The 22,381-nt window shown below is 34.8% G+C and overlaps 1 protein-coding gene and 1 pseudogene across 2 annotated transcripts; both read right to left on the bottom strand.

Moving 5' to 3' along the window:
- Positions 1–336: 336 nt before the first annotated feature.
- Positions 337–7,815, bottom strand: LOC146955368 (notchless protein homolog). The gene is made up of 13 exons (XM_085721279.1): positions 7,496–7,815; positions 6,652–6,733; positions 6,450–6,539; positions 6,126–6,251; positions 5,192–5,319; positions 4,209–4,405; positions 3,687–3,750; positions 3,374–3,484; positions 1,915–2,052; positions 1,402–1,544; positions 1,215–1,269; positions 1,032–1,088; positions 337–936 (listed from the first exon to the last, which is right to left on the bottom strand). Exons 1-13 carry the CDS (start codon positions 7,670–7,672, stop codon positions 853–855), a joined length of 1,452 nt encoding a protein of 483 aa, XP_085577405.1. The 5' UTR covers positions 7,673–7,815; the 3' UTR covers positions 337–852.
- A 4,906-nt stretch (positions 7,816–12,721) lies between these two features.
- LOC146955367 (notchless protein homolog) lies at positions 12,722–17,771 on the bottom strand (annotated as a pseudogene). The gene is made up of 12 exons (XR_015028060.1): positions 17,676–17,771; positions 17,260–17,341; positions 17,059–17,148; positions 16,732–16,857; positions 16,490–16,617; positions 15,575–15,901; positions 15,443–15,506; positions 14,684–14,763; positions 13,499–13,641; positions 13,313–13,367; positions 13,153–13,209; positions 12,722–13,059 (listed from the first exon to the last, which is right to left on the bottom strand). The product of XR_015028060.1 is annotated as a notchless protein homolog (transcript).
- Positions 17,772–22,381: the final 4,610 nt, after the last annotated feature.

The following is a 22,381-nucleotide window of genomic DNA, read 5'->3' as shown; positions in this document are numbered from 1 at the left end:
TGACCAAAGCCTTGCAAATTAATTTGATGTTGATGTTTAATTTAATTTTTTTTTTTGGGCTGTAGGATTATTGATAATTCAGTTATACTCATTGTTAGGATTATTAACAGTTCCTTTCGTTAAAAAAATTATCAACAGTTCCTCTGTTTAATTTTTGCAAGTCTGAACCAAAAAAAAAATTTCATTTTGTTTCAAACTCGTAAAATAAAATAAAATTGTAAAGCTTGTTATTGCAAAGTTATTTTGCCCTGGGCTATTAATAAAAACATATTACACTTCATTTCTCATGTCTCAGTTGGAATTTAAAATTTCAAAGATGACAATCCAAACAGAATGTGAAAAATGAAGGAAAAAAATCAAACGGATGTAATTTATTTTCCTTACATTTCATATTTTAAATATAGAAGTACTCCATTCAAAGACTACTCTAACATTAATGTCAAGGCAAACAAAAACCATCTTATGGCTAGCCCTTGCACACTCAGAGTTCATTACAGAAAAAAACCAAAATTGTCTTTAAAAAACAATATCATAACTATTGTAAACATAGGACATATAATACCAGAGAAAAAAAAATCATTGAAACAAAATCAAAAAAAGACCAGCAAAGCATATTGCAAGCATATGATAGACCCCCAAGCAATTCAAGCAGCTTCTTTGCCTGATACTCAATTTGATTAACTTGTTCTTCCAGTGCCTAATTTCAATCGCATTGTAGTAGTGTGGAACTTAAAGATGATCTTGCATCCACACAATAGTCAGCCATTGATTTCCATGCAATGGCAACATGGAGGATTGGAGATAAATACAGCAACTATAGAATATATTCTCAATGATGGTCCAAAAAATAGCCTATCCCATCCACAACTTCAACACTTTATCCTTACCACCAGAAGCTACCTTCTCTCCATCTGGACTCCAATCAACAGAAAACACCTTCACAGCAATAAAATAAACTTTAGTCAGCCACCAGAGTGGAAAATTACATTTTAAAAATCACTTGTAAGTATTTGGCATTATAAGAAACATACTTCATCAGCATGGCCTGGAAGGTCTTGCTTCAACTTACGAGTCCGAATATCCCAAACCTTGAAAATCAAACACAATGAAAGGTCAACGTTCTTGCTTTACAAATGAAATTTGATGTGATCTAATAATTATTATACAAACATAAACCAACATATATTAACCAAAAAAATAATAATTATGGTTACCTTTAGTGTAGAATCCTTGCTACCACTTAAAAGAAGTCTACTATCTGCAGACCAGCTGTACAAAAAAAGTCAACATAGTTGGTTAATCACAGTTCTAAGCAAAATATATTTGGCTAGCATTTGATTTGCGGGATATGTAACAAAACGATAATGAATTTGAAATACGATTGAATGACTCGTGTTAAACCTTATCTGGTAAACAGGCCCAACATGACCACGGAAGGCAGTGACAAATTTCCCTGTAGTGCCATTCCATATCTTTACAGATTTATCAAAAGATGCGCTCGCTATCCATTGCCCGTCAGGCGAAAAATAGACATGGTTCACAAGCTGTCAACAAACAAGTTTAGTTTGTATCATTAAGCCTAAAAAATGGAATTTGCCAAATGCATAAAAACAAAACTATAACTTTTGATAAATTGTGATTTAATCTGTATGACAACAAAATCAATTTCAACTAACACAGATAACAACATATAATAAAAGATAGACAAATGCAAATAATCAAGGATCTCAATACGTTCATTAGAACTTCCTATTTAACCATTTTATGTGTAACACAAACTGCTATATCAAGATAAATCTTTCAAATCCTAGTTTTCTACTAAATATTGATTCAAAACTGAAGTCACATTGCAAGAACTAATAACTTTGGTTTGTTCTCATTGGCATATTGTGAAATTGGTAAAGAAATAAATACCTGCTGATGACCTGTCATGCGAGTTTTGGGGTGCTTGTTGATGAAGGGTTCCCAAAGGAACATTGTGAAATCATCAGATCCAGAGACCAATCTTTCAGGGGCAGTACCTCTCGTTGTATTGTACCTTTCAAGAGCGACCTACATACATCAGCAGCATAAACTGGTATTAGTAAAACAGAGATGGAAGAAGTAGTTCCTACAGAATGAACTTGTGAAATAGAGAAATCAAGTATCTGATTGACTGAAGGCAAAAACAACTCAGAGAATTAATATATTGCAAGTGAAAACTACTCAAGTAATAATTATGAATGCACAATAAACAACCAAAAGGAGAAAATAAATCAGAGATCAGTCTCACCCTAAATGTCCAAAATAATAAATATCAAATGCGAGAAAAAAAATTATCCATCTAATCTAAGAAAAATGCATGTCATGGTTCCACTTCCACCATTAGGAAGGTATAAAGCAGAACAAAAGTCGAAACTTCAAGGAATACAAATTAAATAACATTAAATTAGTCAATGAAAACTCTTGTTTCTTAAGAATAATTTTGAAATAATCTACCGATATTTTTATAACAAGAAAGCCGAATCCTATTATATGGAGTCAGATACATGGACAGAACCATGTCACTGGATGTCACTGGGCTCTATCAATCTTGATTAACTTTTATATTTATTGATTTCAATAAACTGGACCAATCGACAATCCAAATAACTTTATGTTGGGTTTTTAACCTGAAACCACATTATTAATTTAATTAAAAATCCACTGTCAAATTTTTTGTTTAATTAAAATCCTGAGCAAAAGGCATTATGATATACTTTCTTTTAATAAATAGAAATAGAAATAATATAAATATATCAATAAAAATATTCAAAAGTTGTCTGATACATTTTATTCCAAAGTAATAATATAGAATGGGGGAACATATTACACACTTCAAAAACTAGATCAATCTGTTTGCAGGTTCGGACTATGAATTCGCTATCTTAATCTGAACATTATCTGTTCAATTGCAATTCAACATCATAGGTCTTGCTGATTCATAGATTAGGACTTCTATGGTTAAAACTTTTTATGACTATTGTTTTAACTTTTATATGCATCTTCATCAAATATAAGACAGTAATTTTTTTTATGTTTGTTTAATATGAGGATAAATTAACATAGCATCTTGAAAAAGCAAGTTGCCTGTTGGCACTACAGATTGATTTCCATTATGAAGTCCTTTGATCCCCAAATTTTTCTTTCACTACAGAAAAAACCTTGATGTTGAACTAATGCAATCCTGAAGCTGGTTTCAGTCACAAGGCTTGACATGATCACGATATTGTGAACGAATTCCAGAAATGTGGGTTAATTATTGCTGATCTGGCCAGGCAGAGAAGTCCCGGTTTTGTACCTAACAACTATTGTTCAAAGGGCTAACATTACTATTAAACAAACTATTAGTTACCTTCTTCATTTCGTCTGGAGATGAATACTGTTTCCCAGTATGATCAAAAGCTCCGGTGCGAAGAACATACTCAGTGCTCAATGCTAAAGAATTAACCCAATGCCCATGTCCCTAAAATAAATACCAATATATGAAGAAAACGATAGTATGAAAAAGTAAAGAAAAGAGAATAAAGTGATGACATCACTAATAAAAGGAATTTTGAAATAAAATATATAATACATCAAAGTATCTGATAAAAAGTATAAAAAAAAAAAAACTTTGTTAGAAATGTTCTTTTTGTGTGTTGTGATGGTATGACTATGAGACCTACCTTCAGTTCCCGAATTAGCTTCCCTTCTGTGGTTTCCCAAACTTTGATTGTACAGTCCTGGGACCTGTAACAAAACAACATAGTCAAAAACCCAAGTAGTAATAATATAGAGGAAAAGTCAGTCACTGTTGTATTATTAAAAAAGGAAAACCCCTCCATACTATCACTAAACACCTGGATTAGTTGAATTAAGAGTTCAAAAATAAGATCTGTAATCTCTAAACTAGGATAAACACGAGTTAAAATCATTAAATGGAAGTGGGAACAAAAATGAGATTTTACTTCCCACAGAGGGTATGCAGGGATAATTCTCCTAAAGATCAAAGTATACTAGATATGTTGAGAAAACATGCTCTAAAGAAATCTTTTGCAAACTTGAATAAGAAACATTGTTCTAGATAAAAACTTGATTTAGCAGCAAAACTACTCTAGTAATATCTCAATTCATGCAGTATAAAAAAATTAAGTGAAGAGAAAAACTCGACAAAAATATTTTGAGAATTTGGAAGGAATGAGAAATACCCAGTATAAATCACACCATCTCCACCCCATTTTACACATGTTACTGCAAGTGTGTGGCCACAGAGTACAATACATTTCTTTAAAGAAACATCCCATATACGAGCATCCCCATCTTTGCTGGCACTTACAAAGCGACGGCAAGGAGCACTCAAATGGACAGGTTCCCAAGAGATACCAGTAATCCATTTCTTGTGGCCCTACAATTAGTATATTTCAAATATTATTGTCCAATATACAATTGGATGGTATAAAATTCTTCGAACAACATCTGTTATCAAAGTAAATACATTGATTCTGACCCAAAGTAGTTGTTATAAATATGTACGTGGTCCAAACAATGTTCATCTAAAATATCTCCATAAACATATGTATTTTCCCAGGAAACACTGAATTAATAAAGCCTGATATTCTTTTATTCTATTTTTTATAATTTTCAAGTGTGGGAGGGAAGACAAGTGAAGTAATTCAGTTTCAATTATTCTAACAAAAATAAATGCCACCCCTGCACCAATGTTCTGTTGCTCGCCTCTTTTTTCAATTATTAATCTCTGCAAGTGATTCTTCAAAGCTCATAGTTTCATGTTCCTATTGTTTTCTAAAATATTTGTTTGATTCTCTGAATGTTGAAACAGTAGTAGATTATCATGTTTGAATTTGTATGAAATTATCTGTATGAAATTTTTGAAGTCGTGTTCTTTTGTTGCATGCATTTGTTTTCGATTTATTTATTCATTCACACCAATCCATTATTTATCATTCACTCGGTATAGTTGCATCCTCCTCCAAAATTTCAGTTGCAATCAATGCAAATTGTGTTCTCTCATCACTATCATGCCACCATCGACTATACTGACAATATATAACTTTAGTCTGACAGTATATCCTTAATTGGCTATTCTCAACGCACTTTAAAATGCAAAATCATGAGGAGAAAAAGAAGATAGCTTCATAACACAAATCAGAATTCAAGGTTAATGACTTACAGTTAGAGCATTGCCTAATTGCTTTCCAGTTTGTGGGTCCCAACATATAAGTTCTCCTGACATGCTCCCACTTACAAGATACTTGCCATCTGGTGACCATGCAATACAAAGGACCCAGTTCTTGTGACCTGCATAAAATGCAAACAACTATATATAGTGTATTCTCCTTAAAGATGCATAAGAGTGCATGCTTTCTTTTTTTTTTTTTGAATGGAAAATGTTATTAGTTAGTTTGTTAGATTAATTTTTACTCTTTTTGAATGGTAAAAGAGTGCATGCTAACAAGCGGTGCTAGAAAGAAAGAATGAAGACTCTCTTTCATCTCACATATACATTTCTAGTAAGTGGCCTAGTATCGAGGAACAACTGTACAAAACTGATACAAAACGTGATAGAAACAGATACTTATTTAAGGAACAATAAAGCTCCTAAAACCAGAGGTAAACCTCTGTAAATCTTCAAAACAGAAAAAGAAAAGAAACCAGTCAGAAATCCTCCCTCCGATATACTTGCTCAGAAATTGCCTGTGTCACACTTCTAGTCCTTCCTCCCCTCTTATGTTTTCATTTCTTCCTAACGTAATTTCCACCTCCCACTTTTCCTTGCCAGCTCAGCATACAGTTATGCTCCACACTCAACAGTGTGAATAACCAATTTATTATTCCTTGTGTTGATCCTCTACTTCCCACCCCTTTCCTCATAGCATACCCCCGATAATAGGCATCTATCAGAAACCGATTTAAACTACACAATCTATCAAGTTGCATTTTCTAGCAATGCAACCGTGAGCACAATCAAACGATTCAAATTGATTGCTTTAGTTATTCAGAGAGAAGAATGCCTAAATATCAACTGATAGTTTCTTGCTTTAATTAAATGAATAAGTTATGTTTGGCAGACATGAATAATGACTTATCATCTTTAAATGTCAAACCTGTGCATGTGTACATTGGTGTCTGAGTGCCAAGATCCCAAAATCGAACAGTGGTATCACCAGAACCACTTGCTAGCTGCCGCCCATCAGGACTAAAGGCAACACTCAATACAGCTTCACCATGACCTACAAATAACCTCGACGACATTAATTCCAAAGAAAATGACAACAATACACTAAGCTAAAATCTTCAAAAGCAAAACCACATACGTTTAACTTTTTTGTGATTTTGCATAAAATAAACACAACTTGCAGAATAATTCTACACGGAACATTGTGCCATTACAATGATTGAAAGAACAAAATCCATCACATCTTTCATACCAGCAATTGTCGCAGAACATCGATTCACAGGACGAATCCGGAAAACAGCTTGAGGTTGACAAACTATAGGCAATGCCTTTTCCACCGAAACTGAAATAATGTAAATTAACATCACAGATAAAAAGAAAATCATTAGTAAAACTCAAACAAGTGAACAGATTTAAAAATGACAATTAGTTTGAAACCAAACATGACTACTAACCTTTGTGTTTTTGCAGGTATGTTTCAAGTGGTACAAGAAGCTCCTCGTCTGATATATAAAAAGCATACGGCAATTTCTCTTCCTAAATTGAGACAACAGACAGACAAACAATCAAATCAATGTTAATATAATCCATACTTTTATAATTAAGAGAACTTCAAAAGTAAGTAACAGTTTTGATCAGACTATTTTTTTTACAAAATTGTCTTGAACAAAAGAGCCAAGTTATTTTGACATAAATTCGGCAACAAATTTTGACAGCAATTTAGATGATTAACACATTCAAATACACGGTTAATCAGCCATGGTGGCAACATGGCAGATATCAGTGGTGGTTTTTTAGATTTTTGATGCTGCCAATTATGTGAAGAATGGCCTCACAAGATGTCGGCCATCAACAACACTGAACTGAAGACAACCACAATTTTCAAATGAAATTTGAACACAAATCATGTACTATATTCTAACACAATTTTGATGCTTAATCAACAGATATAATGTACATTTCACATTTGAACATATAAAAAAAATAGTTAATAGCATTCCTTGGATGATTGTTGAGCTGTGACAGCTTTTTACATTCATTAATCAAACACTGAACATAATTAACCATGTATTTAAACTTCATTAACATCAAAATTATTGTCAAAATATCATTTCTCCACAAATGTTTTTTATACTGAAACTGAATTTAGACATAATAAAACTGACACAAGTAACCTCCGTATCCGGTCCAAGAATAGACTAATCCGATGAACCAATTCTACCGTCCACTAGCGGGGCCCACGAAAATGAATAACAGACGATAAACACAGAAAATAGAAAAAAAGGGTAAAATACATACATTGTTCAGAAGCTGATTAACGATGAGTTGAAGCTGTTGAGGACCAATATTCTGAGGAAGGTACATAGGAGCACCAATAGGACCACCATCTTGGTCTGTCAATAGACACATCACGTTGTTGACTGTCGTCCTCTTCTCCTCCATTACTGCCGCCTCTGTCACTGTATCAATCTCCATTTTTCGTTCCTCTGTGTTCAATTCTACGACGATTCTAGGATATTTGTGTTTGCGATGTTGAAACTAAGTGAAAATGATTGGGGATTAGAGTGTCTGTGTGTATATGGGGTTTATTGAGGATTTTGTCCTGTGCTTCGTGAAATGAGGAGGAAGAGGAATTAGGGTTTTGTTTTTAAACCCTTGGCCCCCAAGATTCCAATTCCTTTCCTGCAATATTTTTACATACAATAAAATATGTTTTTACTTTATACTTTTTATCCGGGGAATTAGTCACTTTAATCCCTAATGCTGTGTTTGGATCTAGAGAAAGATAAAGGAAAGAGAGGTGAAGGGAAAGAAAGTTTGTGGAAAGATTGTCTTTCCATGGTTTGGCAACACTTAAAAAAGAAGAGGAAAGAAAGTTTGAGGTGGGACCCACTCTCAAAAACTTTCCTCCCTTCTTTGGACTGAAAACACAAAGAAGCACCAACTTTTTGTAAAAAGTCAAAAATACTCTCTATAATTTATTAATATTAATGTGTTCAACTTCAACAAGTATTGGTAAGCAAGCAGGTTATGATTTTGAAACATGCTCTTTTTTCTCCTGGCGTGATGTTTTGAAAAAAAAAACATTGATAAAAAATTAACAAATGTTATATGTAAATTAATATTTATTAGTAAAATATATTTAAATGTGTAGATAGTATAATTAATTTAAAACAAACACATACCTAAAACATTTTAAGGTTATAATTGTCATTTTGCAAATATACATATCTTTCTTTCCTCTAAAAATCTATTCACTTTCTTTTATACCAAACAACCAAAACAATCATCTCACTTTCTTCTACCTTTCTTTCCTTATACTATCTATCCTTTCACTTTCTTTCCTTTAACTTTCTTCTCCAAACCAAACATAACCTAAATGAGAAATGAGTGGTCACTTTAGTCTCTGAATGCTGAGAAATTGCAAAACAGTGCCTGAATGTAGACTCTGCCGGTCAATTTCAGGGTCTAAAGTAACTAACGGAGTCTACATTCAAGACTAAATTGACTAACAGAGTGAACTAAATTGACTAACAGAGTCTACATTCAGGGACTATTTTGCAATTAATCTGCATTCAGGGACTAAAATGACGACTCCTTTCCTATTCAGGGACTAAAGTGACTAATATCCCCTTTTTACCCTCTCTCATAACAAACAATTATCAATAATTTAAATATTGTATACATATTTTTTAATAATTGTAAAAAAAAATAAAAATTATTTCAACTTCACATTAATCAAAAGTTAAGAAAAAAATAACTTTTTTTTTCAACTTCTTTAATCAAAGTTAAGACTTCAACTATGATTTCAACCAATATTAGATTCACATTGTGACATAGATTTGAATGTTGAAGATAACAAAAAACAAAATTTGTTTTATAAGAAAAACAAACAGTGTTTAAAAAATAACAAAAAAACAAACTTTGTTTTATAAAATTTACGTTGTTTAAAAACAAACTTTGTTTAGAAATAACAAAATTTAGTTTTCCAAATAGATAGCATTATTAGTTTTATTGAAAAAGATAAGAGTAATTGAGAAATGACATAAGTGATAAATTGAACCTTGAAAATACCAAAACGACAGTTAAATAAGAACGCTAAATTCGTAGTCAAACAACATTTAAAAAGGAACTGAGGGAGTGCTACTTTTGTTTTTGAACAATTTTTTAAAAATGCTAAAATGAAATATATTTACCGAAATTCTTGAAAATTCAGCACAAGGAGTGCCGAACCCAAGATAAAAATCACATTACTTCAAATAGCAAAAAAATAGGGAAACAGGGGGACAAAAAGACCTCATTACAAAGTAATCCCCGAACAAGTTAAAGGATTAAGCTAGCGTAAGTGATAGGTAAAAGCAAAATCAATTCTATTTACTTTCAGCCACGCGTAAGATTGAAGTTTAATTTTGTCAAGAAGTTGTTGTAACAATTCCTCTTGATTGCAAAAAATTCGAGTATTTCTTTAACACCAAATCACTCAAACACAAGCTAACCATATAAGTTGAAAAGCTATTCGGATGTTTTTTGGAAACCCGCCTACATTTTCAAATTGAAGGAAATGGTCTGCCACATGTTTTGGATGCACCGTAGTAAAATCGAGCCAATTAGAGATACCAGTCCAATTTTTTTCAAAAAAAAAATCACAAGAGAGAAATATATGGTCTATATCTTCGATTATACCACAACCACCCACACAAAGTTGAGCATTATGATGAAGAATGTCCCTTCTTATTAAATTATCTGTTGTTGGTAATCGATTACAGAGCAAACACGAAGCAAAAAGACTAACTTTCAGAGGAACCTCGTTATTCCAAATTGCATTTAAGTGATCAGCTGCCAAAATGTTAACTGACAACATCATGTAATTATAAGCACTTGTTACATTGTACATGTTGGAAGCATGTAGTGCCAAAGCCATCAATTTATTTTGATTTGTATGAGAAAATTGAGTTATCTCAATACAAATTTATAAAATAAATGTCATCCTGTGGAGTCTTTGAAAGCGTAGGAATTAAAATTGTGGCAAAAATTCCATGAAAAAAATGGCCAAGTAGTTGAACTTGTTGTGCATATGCTAGAAGATTGAAAGCTCGCACATAAGATGAGAACAAGTGCTAGGATAACCAAAGCGCAGTCTCACCTACTCACACTCCTAGATGGAAGAGACCCACACCAGGTAGATATAAATGCAATGTTGATGCTTCTTTCTCTTCTGCTCATAATAAAGTTGGCATAGGAATGTGCATTCGTGATTTCGATGGCGGCTTTGTCCTTGCGAGAGCAACATGGTTCTCTCCATTATGTTCGATTGATTTGGGTGAAGCAATGTGTCTTTTTCAAGTGTTGCAGTGGATCGTTGAATTGGGTTTTGATGGTATGGATTTCTTGCTTGATTCTAAAATAGTGGTAGACGCTTTCAATGGTGGAAGCATTCACCATATCGAGTTTGGAAGCATTATTCAGCAATGTAGGCAAGTATTTAACAATTCTTTTTGAAGGTAAGAAAAACACAAGGGGGGGGGGGGGGGGAGGTTGAATTGTGTTGGCTTTTTTCTAAGTGTTCACTGCTCAGAGTTTGAATGAGATGTAGTTTTGTATGCAACAGATTAAACACACACACAGAGAGAGAGAGAGAGAGGGAGAGAGAGCGGGGGGGGGGGGGGGGGGGGAGCGAGGGAGCAGACACAAATCAATTATACTGGTTCTGTCCACAAACCAAGAGTAGTCCAGTCTCCTTACACTTCCAAGAGATTTTCACTATACTCACTAAAGATTACAGATGCTCAAGCATACAAGCAAGAGACTTCCAAATGCTCAATCACAACTGAAAGAGACTTCTGCAATCTAACTTAATCAAATAAAAGATTGTTTGGTTTTACACTTGATATACAATCAGAGGTGTAAACAATTACAAAACAAAGTAAGACTCTTAAGACTTAGAATTAGTAAGAAATTCTTAAGTGTTTATGCGCTTATGAATTTGACAGAGTAAGAGCACAATTTAAATTGGAGAGTCTTGTTTTCTTCAAGTTTTCATCTCCTTATATAGACAAGGAAAAAAGAGACGTTGAGAATGTGCCAACGCATAAATTTGAGTCTTTGAGAAGCTTGATCAAGAACGTTGGAAAGTTACTTGATATATGGATAATGTCGTTGATGAGACATATCAAATTCCTTTGCTACAATCGGTATTATCTGTTCATTCCTTTTGTCCTTGAAGTTCTTTGTTTATATATGCACGTGATCAGAAGAAGACAAGATGTACTATCTGAGTCTGATAGGGACATCTCCAGAAGAAGATAAAGTCCGACATACTTGAATATATATTAACATATTCAATTGTTCTTTTAATTCTTTGTTGTCATCAAACTTCAGAGACATTGTAAAATCCAAATTTGTTCCAACAATCTCCCCCGTTTTTGATGATTACAAACACAAGTATTTAGAACAATTGTTGTTAATCTAATTAACAAGTTGTCTTCAGGATCCAAGATTTGTAAGCTCCTCCCAAGTCTGATAATCTAGATGATGAGGTTTGTAAGCTCCCCCTAAATCTTATCCACGTTAATTAAATTCAAATTTTAATCATCAAAAACCACTTATTAGAACTTGGTTACAACTTGATTACACTTAAGCTAGTTTAAAAACTTTAAAACTGGGCTCATCAGAGTCTGATTAAAACTTAGCAAAAATTACTTAAATTAAAACCAATAAAATCTAATTTCTTTAGCTTTTTACGTTCATACTCAGGACTTATATAGTTTATACTACTCCCTTTTTTTTTATCATTTACAATTAGATATACATGATTACAATTTTTTTTGAGGGAATACATGATTACAAGTTGATATACATGATTGTATGTGAGGTATAATAACACTGGTTTAATAATTGGGTAATGTTACACGAACAACACATTACACACTTAATTACACACTTAATTAGTAATTCAAAATTTCACATGACAATCCAAATAAAAAAGAGAGAAATGAAGGAAAAATAAAATCAGACAGATGCAACTTATTTTCCTTACACACAAATTTTAAATGTAGAAGTGCTCCATTCAAAGACTACTCTAACACTAGTGTCAAGGCAAACAAAAACCATCTTATGGCTAGCCCTCGCACACTCAGTTCATTGCCAAAAAAAAAAACAAAATTGCCATAGTTGTTTTAGGAGTGTGTTTGGATGGAGGGTTTAGGAGGGGAAAGGAGGGGAGGATTCACTTTTCATTTTTAAATTACGGACACTATGAAATGTCTTTTAAAAAGTTTTTTTTTTTGAAATAATGTCTTTTAAAAAGTTAACATATTAACATGATAAACAATAATATAATACTTTAATCACACTTGATTTATTTTAGAAAAACATGCTAGATAGTCCGTAGTTTAAAAAAGAAAACTAAACCCTCCCCTTCCTTCCCCTCCTAAACCCTCAATCCAAATACACCCTAAGAAACAATGTCATAACTACTATCAATGTAGGACATAATACCAGAAAAAAAGACTTGGAAACAAAAAAAATAAATCAGAAAAGTATGTATATTCTTGCAAGCATATGATATATCCCCAAGCAATTCAAGCAGCTTCTTTGCCTGATACTCAATTTGATTAACTTGTTCTTTTAGTGACTAATCTTAATGGCATCGTGTGGAACTTAAAGATGATCTTGCATCCATGCAGTAATCAGCCATTGATTTCCATGCAACGGCAACAGCATGGAGATAAATACAGCAACTATAGAATATATTCTCAATGATGGTCCAAAAAATTAGCCTATCCCATCCACAACTTCAACACTTTATCCTTACCACCAGAAGCTACCTTCTCTCCATCTGGACTCCAATCAACAGAAAACACCTTCACAGTAAGGAAATAAACTGAGGTTAGCCACTAGAGCGGAAAACTGTTTTTTAAAAATCACCAAGTAATTGGCATCCGTAACAAACATACTTCATCAGCATGGCCCGGAAGGTCCTGCTTCAACTTACGAGTCCGAATATCCCAAACCTTGAAAATCAAACACAATGCAATGTCAAAGTTCTTGTTTACAAATGAAATTTGATGTGTGATCTAATCGTCATAGACAAACCAAACCAAGAATCATGGTTACCTTAAGTGTAGAATCTTTGCTACCACTTAAAAGAAGTCTACTGTCTGCAGACCAGCTGTACAGAAAAAGTCAAATATAGTTGGTTAATCACAGTTCGAAACAATATATTTGGCTAGCATTTGATTCAGGGGATCTGCAACAAAACGATAATGAATTTGAAATACGATTGAATCACTCATGTTAAACCTTATCTGGTAAACAGGCCCAACATGACCACAGAAGGCAGTGACAAACTTCCCTGTAGTGCCATTCCATATCTTCACAGATTTATCAAAAGATGCGCTCGCTATCCATTGCCCGTCAGGAGAAAAATAGACATGGTTGACAGGCTGTCAATAAACAAGTTTAGTTTGTATCATTAAGTCTAAAAAATGGAATTTGCGTAATGCATATAAACAAAACTATAACTTGATAAATTGTGATTTAATCTGTCTGATAACAAAATCAATTTCAACCTCTGAAGCATGGGTACTCCAAACACGGAGAAGTACCGGTACCGGGTACGCGTATGGTACTCGTAACTTAGTGCCGAACCATACCTATTTTTACTTAGTTATTTTGTCGTAATTGGTGCAGCAAAAATGTACGGGCGTTGACAAAATAACCAAAATTATCTTTCTTTTGATGAAAATAGTAGAGGGGATGCATTAAAAAAAAATAAAACTCAAGCAATATGATGATAGAAGTGTAGTAATTAACATGAAAAAACATTTTTTTTATGTTTTATGCCAACGTACCCGTATTTTTTAAAATTTGCCGTATGACGTACCGGTACCAGTACCCGTACCGGGTACCGTACCCGTACCTATGCATCATAGATTTCAACTAACACAGATAACAATGTATAATAAATAAAAGATAGACAAATGCAAATAATTAAGGATCTCAATACGTTTAGCAGAACTTCCTATTTAACCATTTTATGTGTAACACATACTGATATAGCAAGATAAATCTTCCAAATCCTAGTTTTCTACTCAATACTGATTCAAAACTGAAGTCACATTGCAATTTGAAAAACTGATAATTTTGGTTTGTTCTCATTGGCATATTGTAAAATTGGTAAAGAAAAATAAATACCTGCTCATGTGAGTTTTGGGGTGCTTGTTGATGAAGGGTTCCCAAAGGAACATTGTGGAATCATCAGATCCAGAGACCAATCTTTCAGGGGCATTACCTCTTATTGTATTGTACCTTTTCAAGAGCGACCTACATACATCAGTAGCATAAATTGGAGGGTGTAAGAAAATCGTTCTTCTAAGCTAAGAACAATGTATGTCATGATTCACCATTAAGAAGGCCAGCCAGAGAAGGACATGTTTCGTGCCTAACAACTATTGTTCAAAGGGCTAACATTGCTATTAAACAAACTAATGTTTCCTCTGGAGATGAATAATGTTTCCCAGTGTGATCAAAAACTCCAATGCGAAGAACATACTCAGTGCTTAATGCTAAAGAATTAACCCAATCAATAGTATGCAAAAGTAGAGAATAAAATGATAACATCACTACCAAATAGGAATTTTAAAATACAATATAAGCAAAATATTTCATACAATAAATATAAGGATATAATAAAACCTCTGTTAGAATTGTTCTTTTCGTGTTTTGTGATGAACTTTCTTTTAAACAAGAAAAAAAATCATTTAGACTAAAATGTTGCACGGAGAATGAAAAACAATGAACAATAAGAAATTTCAAAATAGATTTATTTATTAAAATGAATTTGATAACGGAAAGGTTCCTGATTTCTTATTGGGCATTAGGTTGAATATAAGAGAGTTTCCATCTACTCATGGACACATGAAAAATGAAAGAGTTTGATCATCATACTACGAAAGTCACTTTTTAAACGATATCTTAACATATTGGAATGATAGTAAAGAAAGTTTACACTCACACTTAAAAGATGTATCAAATTAAACACCTAGTAACATCCTGGAGTATTTAAATAGTAAAATTTCAATTACCGGCTAGGCTGGTAGCCTGATACAGATTAAAGACACAAAATATATAACAAAATAACTTAAATGAAGAAAAAGTTGGCACCAAGTAGAAACAGGAGATGTATATGATAATTAAATTTCAATCAAGCATATAAGAAGTTAATTTTGAAGGGATGAGGCTTACCTTCAGTTCCCGTATTAGCTTCCCTTCCGTGGTTTCCCAAACTTTGATCGTACAGTCCTGGGATCTGTAACAAAACAAGTAACGAACCCAAGTAGTAATATAGAAATATAGAGGGATAATCAGCCATTATTTTATTCTTAAAAAGGAAAACCTCTGCAGCATATCATCACTGAACACCAGGATTATTTGATTCAAAGTCTGAAAATAGAAGATTGAGCGAAGAGAAAGGCTCGGACTAAAATATTTAGAGAGATTGCAAGAAAAGAAGAAATACCCTGTATAAATCACACCATCTCCACCCCATTTTACACATGTTACTGCAAGTTTGTGGATACATTTCTTTAAAGAAACATCCCATATACGAGCATTTCCGTCTTTGCTGGCACTTACAAAGCGACGACAAGGAGCATTCAAATGGACATGTTCCTAAGAGATACCAGTAATCCATTTCTTGTGGCCCTATAATAAGTGTATTTCAAATTTTATTGCCAAGAAAAAACATCTGTTATCAAAGTAAATATACTGATTTTGAACGTACTCCAATTAATGTTAATCTAAAATATCTCCATAATAGACGTGTTTTTTTAGGAAACACTACATTAATAAAGAGCCACCCTCGCATCCAATGATCTGTTGCTACCTCTTTTCTTTCAATCGTTAACGTCTGCAAGCGATTCTTCAAAGCTTAGAGTTTCGAGTACCTAAATTTAAAAAAAATATTTGTTTGACTCTTTGAATATTGAAACATTAGTAGATCATCATGTTTGAATCTGTATGAAGTTTTTGAAGTCATGTTCCTTTCTTGCATTCACTTGTTTTCAATTTATTTATTCATTTACACCAATCCATTCTTTATTATTCACTTGGTATAGTTGCATCATCCTCCAAAATTTCAGTAGCAACCGATGCAAATTGAGTTTCATGTAGTGGCCAACACAACAGCATGATATAATCACTATCATGCCACCATATATAACTTCAGTCACGCAATTTAAATACTAATTTATGAGGAGAAAAAGAAGATAGCTTCATAATTTAAATACTTACAATTAGAACGTTGCCTGATTGCTTTCCAGTCTGTGGGTTCCAACATATAAGTTCTCCTGACATGCTCCCACTAACAAGATACTTGCCATCTGGTGACCATGCAATACAAAGGACCCAGTTCTTGTGTCCTGCATCAAACGATTCAAATTGATTGCTTTAGTTATTCAGAGAGAAGAATGCCTAAATGAATAAGTTATGTTTGGTAGACATTAAGAATGGCTTATCATCTTTAAATATCAAACCTGAGCATGTGTACATTGGTGTCTGAGTGCCGAGATCCCAAAATCGAATAGTAGTATCACCAGAACCACTTGCCAGCTGCGGCCCATCAGGGCTAAAGGCGACACTCAATACAGCTTCACCATGACCTACAAATAACCTCAACGACATTAATTCCAAATAAAATGACAACAATATACTATTAAGCTAAAATCTTCAAAAGCAAAACAACATACGTTTAACTTTTATGTGATTTTGCATAAAATAAACACAACTTGTAGAATAATTCTACGCGGAACATTGTGCCATTACAATGATTGAAAGAACAAAGTTCATCACATCTTTCATACCAGAAATTGTTGCAGAACATCGATTCACAGGACGAATCCGGAAAACAGCTTGAGGTTGACAAACTATAGGCAATGTCTTCTCCACCGAGACTGAAATAATGTTAAATTAACATTACAAAGCAAAAGAATATCATTAGTAAAAATCAAACAAGCGAATTTTTTTAAAAATTATAACTTTGTTTGAAACCAAACATGACTAGCCTTTGTGTTTCTGCAAGTATGTTTCAAGTGGTACAAGAAGCTCCTTGTCTGATATATAAAAAGCATACGGTAATTTTTCCTCCTAAATTGAGAATATAGATGGACAGTCAATAAAATCAATGTTAATATAATCTATATCATAATATAAAGAGAACTTCAACAACAAAAATCACAACCAAGCATTATCCCACTAAGTGGGGTCGGGTACATGAATCAAATTTTGCCATAATGTTCTATCATAAACCATATTTCAATCCAACTAATTAATCTCAAGATATTTCTTAGTAGTTGTTTTTCTAGGTCTATCTCCTCATCTAGGGATCTTACTATCCTTCATGTAAACTACTCTCTTTACTACAACATCTACAGGTCTTTTTTCTACATGCCCAAACCACTTAAGCATAGTTTACACCAACTTTTTCAACTACAGGTGCTACCCAACTTTCTCTAATGATGTTGTTTCTAACCATATCCCGTCTAGTCTTATCAGACATCCAACGCAACATCTTCATCTTTGCTATGCTTATCTTATTCTCGTGTTGTTCAAATTTATCAACAAAATAAAGAGAGAGAATTTCAAAAGTAACCAACAATTTGACCAGACTTTTTTTTTTATACAAAATTGTTTAACAATAGAACTTTCTTATTATGACACATAATTTTGACAATAATGTAGATGACTAACATATTCAAATACATGGTTAATCACATTCAGTGGATGGTTAATAAATATAATAATATATCAAAACTCGTTAACCATCAATCAAACACAATTAACCATGATTTTGAGCATCATTCACCACACTTTTCAAGTTTAAATTCGAACAAAAATCACGGTTAAAGAAAATCATGTATATTTGGACATATGCAAAATCATGGGTACTAAAAAAGTGGTTAATTACATTCCGTGGATGATTAATGATTTGTGATAACTTGTTATACTTAGTGTTTGTTTGGCAAGACATAGTTTTGAGCTTATACCTTATAACTTATGTCATATAAGCTCATTTGACTAAAAAAGACTTGTTTGGTAACCGTCACTTTTTCTTGAGCTTATAACGTTTTTTGATAAGCTAATCCAAATAGCTTAAAGCTTATCATTATTTATCTCAATTTTACCCCTATAGTCTTAATTGGAAAAAATTAAATATTCATTAGATATATCATTTTTATGTCATTTCATATTTATAAGCTAGTTCACCCACTAATTTCACCAAACATTACAAATTCAACCTGTTAGCTTATTCGCTATTAGCTATCCGATATAAGCTCATCAACTATAAGTTAGCTTATCAACCAGAGCCTTATCAGTCATCCCCAGCACGTAATTAGCCACCCATTAACACCTAAAGTATTGTCTAGCAAAATATCATTTCTCGACCAATACATTTTTCATTTATAAATGCACTGTTCAGAAGCTGATTAACGATGAGTTGAAGCTGTTGAGGACCAATGTTCTAAGGAAGGTACATAGGAGCACCGATAGGACCACTATCTTGGTCTGTCAAAAGACACATCACGTTGTTTACTGTCGTTCTCTTCTCCTCCATTACTGCCGCCTCTGTCACTGTGTCAATCTCCATTGCAATGCTGCTTTTCGTTACTCTGTCCTTGCGATGCTGAAACTAAACAAAAATGTTTGGTGATTATGTATTTGTCTTGCGTTTCGTAAAATGGAAAGAGGAATTAGGGTTTTGTTTTAAAACCCTTGCTTGGTCCCCAAGGCTCTTTTTAATTATGCAATTTTTTTACCGTAAAATATCTTTTTAATTTATATATTTTTTTGTTTTTGTAAAGACCGAAAGATAAGTAGATTAATAAAGCCTTTTCAAAACATTAGGGGTGAAAATGGGCTAGGCCGGGCCGAGCTTCATAAGGCATGAGACTGACCTACTTCAAAAAGTATGAGAATTACTTTTCCCACCCTGTGCCCTTCTCACGCGCCCTGAAAAAATGACTAAATTACCCTCCGGAATATTAACTTCCGGTCCAGATTACATATTCTGGACTCATTCGAAGTATAAAAGGGCGTTCACCCCCCATTTTAACAGTTTCACTTTTCACTTACTCTCTCTCTCTCTCTCTCTCTCCCTCTCTCTCCCCCTAATCCCAAAATCCGAACTGCAAAAATCTAACCAAAATCGGTGAAATCTTGCTCAAGTGGACCACATTTGAATCCTTGACAAACATCACATGGAAGGTTAGTTCAATTTTTGTATGCATGCAAGTAATTTGTTCGATTTTTTTTCCTATGAACTGAAGCAATCTGGAATTCATTTTCCGGACTGTAATGTTACATTCCGGAAAATAAATTTCTGAAAAACCCAGTATTGGTTTTGGCCGTCTGTTTTGTACTGCTCTGTGATGATTGTGTTGTGTGCATGTCACAGACGGTTCAACCTTTAATATTCGGCGCGTAAGGGAGGTAGGGCATGCTTCCCGTAGGAGAGAGCGTTGCCAACGGCTGGAGGAGGAAGGTGGTGTTCCTCCGAGGCATCGGGGTGCTAGAGGACGCCGTGTTGATGTCAAGCATCAGCCGGAGCAGCAAGAGTATATGAACGTGGAGCAAGAGCAACTTGATGTGGAATTGCAGCATATGGAGGAGCAGGAGCTTGAGGAGGAGCTGCAGGCTATGGACGAGGAAATGGAAGATGCCGAGCCACAACGAAGGTGAAAGAAGAAGGTGGTGGACCCTGAGCCACTAGATGACTATCCCGGTGGCCCACACGAGACTGGCCTGCTGTGGAAGTACCATGTGCACGTGGTCAGGAAGGCGGCTGATGGCGAGGTATTTATTAATGTTAAACTCACTTACTTTATATCTGAAACTGCCTGTTTATGTGCTGTTAAATTTGCATGTTTATTTACTGTAAAATCTATTTGTGAAGCCATGAGTTTAAAATCACTTTATTAATTTTAATTATTTGCAGTGGCGTCCAAAATCAAAATGCATCAGCAATGGAAAGAAGATAGATGTGATGCATGATAAAGACACCAAACCTATCATGGCTGCACAGTGGTGGAAAAAAAATTGCATGACACCGGCCTTGGTTGGATTCAGGATACCAGCTACAGTCTGATTGACCATGGTCTGATTTGTGCCTTTGTGGAGAGGTGGTAAGAGGAGACTTCCAGCTTCCACCTTCCTATTGGGGAGATGACAGTCACACTTGATGATGTGGCCTGTTTGCTGCATCTCCCCATTGACGGCATGCACCTGTCCCACGGGTCCGTATCACGGGATGAGGTGGTGGAATGGATGGAGTTGTACTTGAGGTCTGATCCAGGTGATGCTCTTATTGAGGTCAAAAAGATCAAAGGTGCACATTTCCGATTTAGCTACTTGGAGAGGATCTTCAAGGACCGTTTGAAGGAGCAGAGGGATTTGGAAAGCGAGTATGGTGTGACTCCGGAGGTGGAGAGGTTGCGGGACCAGGCTGTCCATATATATTTGCTGTACTTGGTGGGGATCACGATATTCACTGACAAGAGCCAGTGGGCTGTGGATGTTGTGTACCTGAAGTACTTTAGAGACCTTGAGATTGTTTCTGGTTTTTCATGGGGGGTTGCGGCACTAGCTCACTTGTATAAGCAGCTCAACAATGCAGCACGTTGGAACACCAGTCAGGTGGCAGGATACCTGACTTTGTTGCAGGTATAAATTAAAAACTATGTTTTATTTTTTTTAAATTTAAGTGTATATGGTTTGTATATATAAACTTGTGTTGGCTTTGGTGCAGGCTTGGGTGTTTCACCACTTCCTAGGTATGGGAAGCAAGGATGTTTGGGAAGGATATTTAGAGAATCAGTACCCACGCGCGATGTTTTTTTACCACTGTCTGGTTTAGGTACATCAGACAACTACAAAAACCCATCTGGATGCGCTGGATTTGACGAGGGTTGTCATGGCCCCATACGGAGCGCACCGTCAGGCACGTCCGTTTCAGCAGGTCAGCCTTTACTCTGGATGGCTGAGATGCAGAGACCACATGGTTAGATATCTTCCAGAGAGGGTGCTTCGTCAGTTTGAGTGGGTTCAGACCATACCGAGACATCCCCTTGAGAGTGCACCTACTGGTGTTAATTTGGCGGAGATCACAAACCGCTTTCGGCATGCACTTGATTATGCACTGGCACCTCAGCAGTTGGGAGAGACTGCAGTTCATTATGTGGAGGCAGTAGATGGATACATCGATTGGTTTTATCGCCATTCCCATCCACGCATGATTCTTCCAAACATGCCGATACCGGTGCCGAGGCCACCGGAGCGTGAGGTCCTTGATGCGCGTGCTGCTCAGGAGGATGGAGACCTTGGATACTTACAGCTTAGCGGAAGGATGAGCCGCATCGGATACCACATCTATGCTGTGATGAGAAGTGGTCTGGTGCCGAAAGGGACTGAGGAATGACAACATTTGGAGGATGCGTTGAAAGAGGTGCATGATGGGAAAGTTTACTGTTGTCGAGGAGCTACTGAGGGTGGCAGGGGTGCCAGAGGTGGCAGAGGTGGTGGCAGGGGTGGTGGCAGAGGTGGCGGTGGTATCGGTGTAGTTATTAGGGGCTGATAGTATTGTATTTTATGTTTATGTTTGAACATTTTGAATGCTTTAAAATTATGTAACACTTGGATAATTTTTAATGTTATGTAATCTTGGATAATTTTTAATTATATTTGATTATTGTTTTATTTGAAAATTAAGTTGTGTTGATAATTGTTACGTTATAAGTTGATGTTACTGTTAGAACATATGGTAACCGGCATGATATGTCTATTTAGAAGCAAGCTAATGCGCAAAAACAGAGGCTCGGCCAAAACAGATGGCTTCTTCCTCTGTACTGATGCAGTCCAGATTATATAATCCGGACAAGTTAACTACTTTCCGTATTATATAATCTGGAACCATCGTTCACCACCCCCTTTTGTTGACTTTCAATGGGGTGATTTACACTTTTCGAATTATATAATCCGAAAGTTATCTACAATTTTCAGATTATATAATCCGAATCAATATATTCATAACTGGCATCATCATCCATCAGGATGAATGAAGTGCCAAAATACACGAATAAATCCGGAATTAATATTCCAGAATGGGTTCGGATTATATAATCTGGACGAGGG

Source organism: Medicago sativa, chromosome 1 (genome assembly GCF_051527215.1).
Source record: "Medicago sativa cultivar Bolivia chromosome 1, Bolivia_mono, whole genome shotgun sequence".
NCBI classification, from domain to species: Eukaryota; Viridiplantae; Streptophyta; class Magnoliopsida; order Fabales; family Fabaceae; genus Medicago; species Medicago sativa.
This window is presented reverse-complemented; position numbering and strand designations above follow the sequence as displayed.